General features: G+C 37.2%; 1 protein-coding gene and 1 long non-coding RNA gene across 2 annotated transcripts in view; one reads left to right on the forward strand and one right to left on the reverse strand.

The window, feature by feature from the left end:
* The window catches only part of LOC106517918 (sodium channel protein type 4 subunit alpha-like), a gene marked incomplete at its 5' end in the record, with an annotated part of 40985 nt that overhangs the window by 23252 nt on the left and 15083 nt on the right, over positions 1-2650 (forward strand). The window contains 1 exon segment of the mRNA XM_014008971.1: positions 640-1044. Coding sequence (XP_013864425.1) covers positions 640-1044 — 405 coding nt within the window.
* On the reverse strand, positions 714-1423 carry LOC106517922 (uncharacterized). The gene is made up of 3 exons (XR_001310261.1): positions 1330-1423; positions 946-993; positions 714-804 (listed from the first exon to the last, which is right to left on the reverse strand). It is a non-coding gene; the product is annotated as an uncharacterized LOC106517922 (long non-coding RNA).

Genomic DNA, 2650 nt, shown 5'->3' on the forward strand with positions numbered 1-2650 from the left:
CATAATTTCTCTACCATTTATTTAAAATTTGATACAGATTACAATTCTACAATTAAATACAAATCTACTTGTTGATAGATATCTTACTTTTTGCAGAAGTTTACGTTTTTATAAAATGACGAAAACCATCTTTTACTTTTTAAAGTCAGTTCTAATTAATGTCACAGCTGCATTGGTGGCACAGCTGACAGTGTTGCCTCACAGCAAGAAAGTGCAGGGTTCAAACCTCAGCTGTAGTTTCTCTGCATGTTCTCTCTTAAGTAAGAGTTCACACACAAGCATGAAGACATGTTCTGGATGCTGCTGGTCTTTGAGCTGTCTGACAAATTACCTGAAAGTTGATTTGAACTTTGATGTCAGGGTGACTGGAACAACATAATCCATATTATATATATTTGCACAGTCAAGTGCATCTTTGTTGAGCATCCTCCTGGATTACAAGACAAGATTTATTAGTACTGGCATGGAACACCATGTCTGGCATTATGTTCACTTTGAGTTTGGTGTAGCTTTGTATAATACTGATATTTGTACAGCACGTTCACAAGAACAGTGTTTCCTGCTGTGTCATAAAGCGTAAATGATTTGATGATTAGTGAAATTCAAACCTAATAAAACTTAATGTTCATCTGTCCACAGGTTCTGAATCTTTTTCTCGCCCTGCTGCTCAGCTCCTTCAGCTCTGACAACCTCTCTGCTCCGGATGAAGACGGTGATTTAAACAACATTCAGGTCGCCATCGCCCGCATCCACGGCGGCGTGTCCTGGCTCGGGAGGAGCACCATTAACCTCTTCCAACACAGCCTGAGGAGTCAGAAAGCCAAAGAAGCTGGTCAAGCCATTAGKTTGGCTGGAAATCACATAGAAAGTAACGGGGGAGTTTTTTCAAAGTARGGAGAGAAGTACTTCATATCAGAAGAGGATAGCTACATGACAAACCCAAACCTTACAGTCATTGTTCCCATCGCACCTGGAGAGTCAGATGTGGAGTTTCTGGAGGAAGAGGAGAATTCAGAGTCATCTGATGATGAAGATAACAAACCAGTAAGTTTTCTATCCTAAAAAATGAAAGTCTTTTAGATTAGTGGAGCTCGCGTTTATTGTTTCACACTCGGATCTAAACATCTAAACGTCATATTTGTATAACTGGGTATTGGGCAAGAATAAGTTATATRCAAACTAAAAAAGGAATATAAGTAATAGACAATCATCCTGGTCCTGAGGAGGAAGTCATAACATTTCTGTAAATATAACATTTCACAAAATGCAACAGCAGAGCAGACAACATAAAAACTAAGCAAGACAAATAAAAAAAATACATCTACCTACCTAAACCACCCACCTGTGGGCCGTGATTTTTCCCATATCTGCATAATAGCCAAATGCAACATGGTCACAATATTTACTCACTATCAGTGGATAAAATTATGTTTGTTCAAGCAATGTTTGAGTCAAGCTTTTAGACATTAGTGAATAGAATATACTGTATAGTAACCCTATCCTTCTTGATTTACATATACACCTTAAACAGCTGAAATGTTGTAAATATGAGGTGACAACAAAACAGTGTCAGAAAGCAGCAGCTGAAATACCACCAGAAACTGCACAAAAAGTTTTGTCCAACTTTCATGCACAGATTGTGCATTTATTTGTGCATTTATTTATTTATTTATTGTGTGATGATAACTTCAAATTTTGTGCATTAATCTAATTTACAAAGTCCTCACAAAGTGAGCTTTGCACCTCTTTTCAAAGCATCTCTGCATTGGTGCAGTTGATGGCAAGGTTGGTTAGGGTTTGTAAATGTAAATTATTGCCAGCCAGACTCTCAAAACACAGTGCAGTTTCCAGTATTAATCTTGTGTGATTTAACCGTCTTGTTCAGAGATTAGTGTCAGACATTTTTGCATCTACACAGTAAAAATATTTTTTAAAAGTGAATAAAGGCCAAAATGGCACTAATTGATTTAGGAATGCCATTTTGAAGGTGACTCTGCAGTGAGAATTTTTTCATGCAGTTCAAGGATAATCTGTGTACAACATCTGAGTTCTGCTGCATGCCACATTGGTTGAATTTGATGGGTGTTTATACAGACACTAAAGCTATGTGCTTTGTAAATATGCAAATAATGGAGAAAACAGGGGTAGCAGATTTTGGCACAAAACTGAAGGAGAAAACAATCAATAGAAAGCCTCAGTTTATTGTGAGCTCAGTGAAGTCAGGGTTCATTACAGTGGAGAGATATGGGTTGACTGTGTTGCAATGACTATGAACTCAGGCTAAGACTTTTTTTTTCAGCTAGAGCAATTAAGTAAAATTTAAACTGACACCTATGAACATCTGGTTAGTGTAGCACTATTAATGTGCAAAAAGACTAGGTGGAATAAATCAGAAGACTAAATTTGTCTACTGGATCTGTTGTCTGTAATCAATAAAAACAATACAAAAGAACTGCTTTCAATACCATGTATTTTAAAGAGAAAATTTAAAGTGAACACCATAAGACGAACATACATAGAACCCAAAATAATAAATACAAAATATACACAGTACTGCAGTACACTCACCGGCCACTTTATTAGGTACACCACGCTAGTAACGGGTTGGACCCCCTTTTGCCTTCAGAACTGCCTCAATTCTTCGTGGCAT

Source organism: Austrofundulus limnaeus, unplaced genomic scaffold (genome assembly GCF_001266775.1).
Source record: "Austrofundulus limnaeus strain Quisiro unplaced genomic scaffold, Austrofundulus_limnaeus-1.0 Scaffold54, whole genome shotgun sequence".
In the NCBI taxonomy this organism is placed as follows: Eukaryota; Metazoa; Chordata; class Actinopteri; order Cyprinodontiformes; family Rivulidae; genus Austrofundulus; species Austrofundulus limnaeus.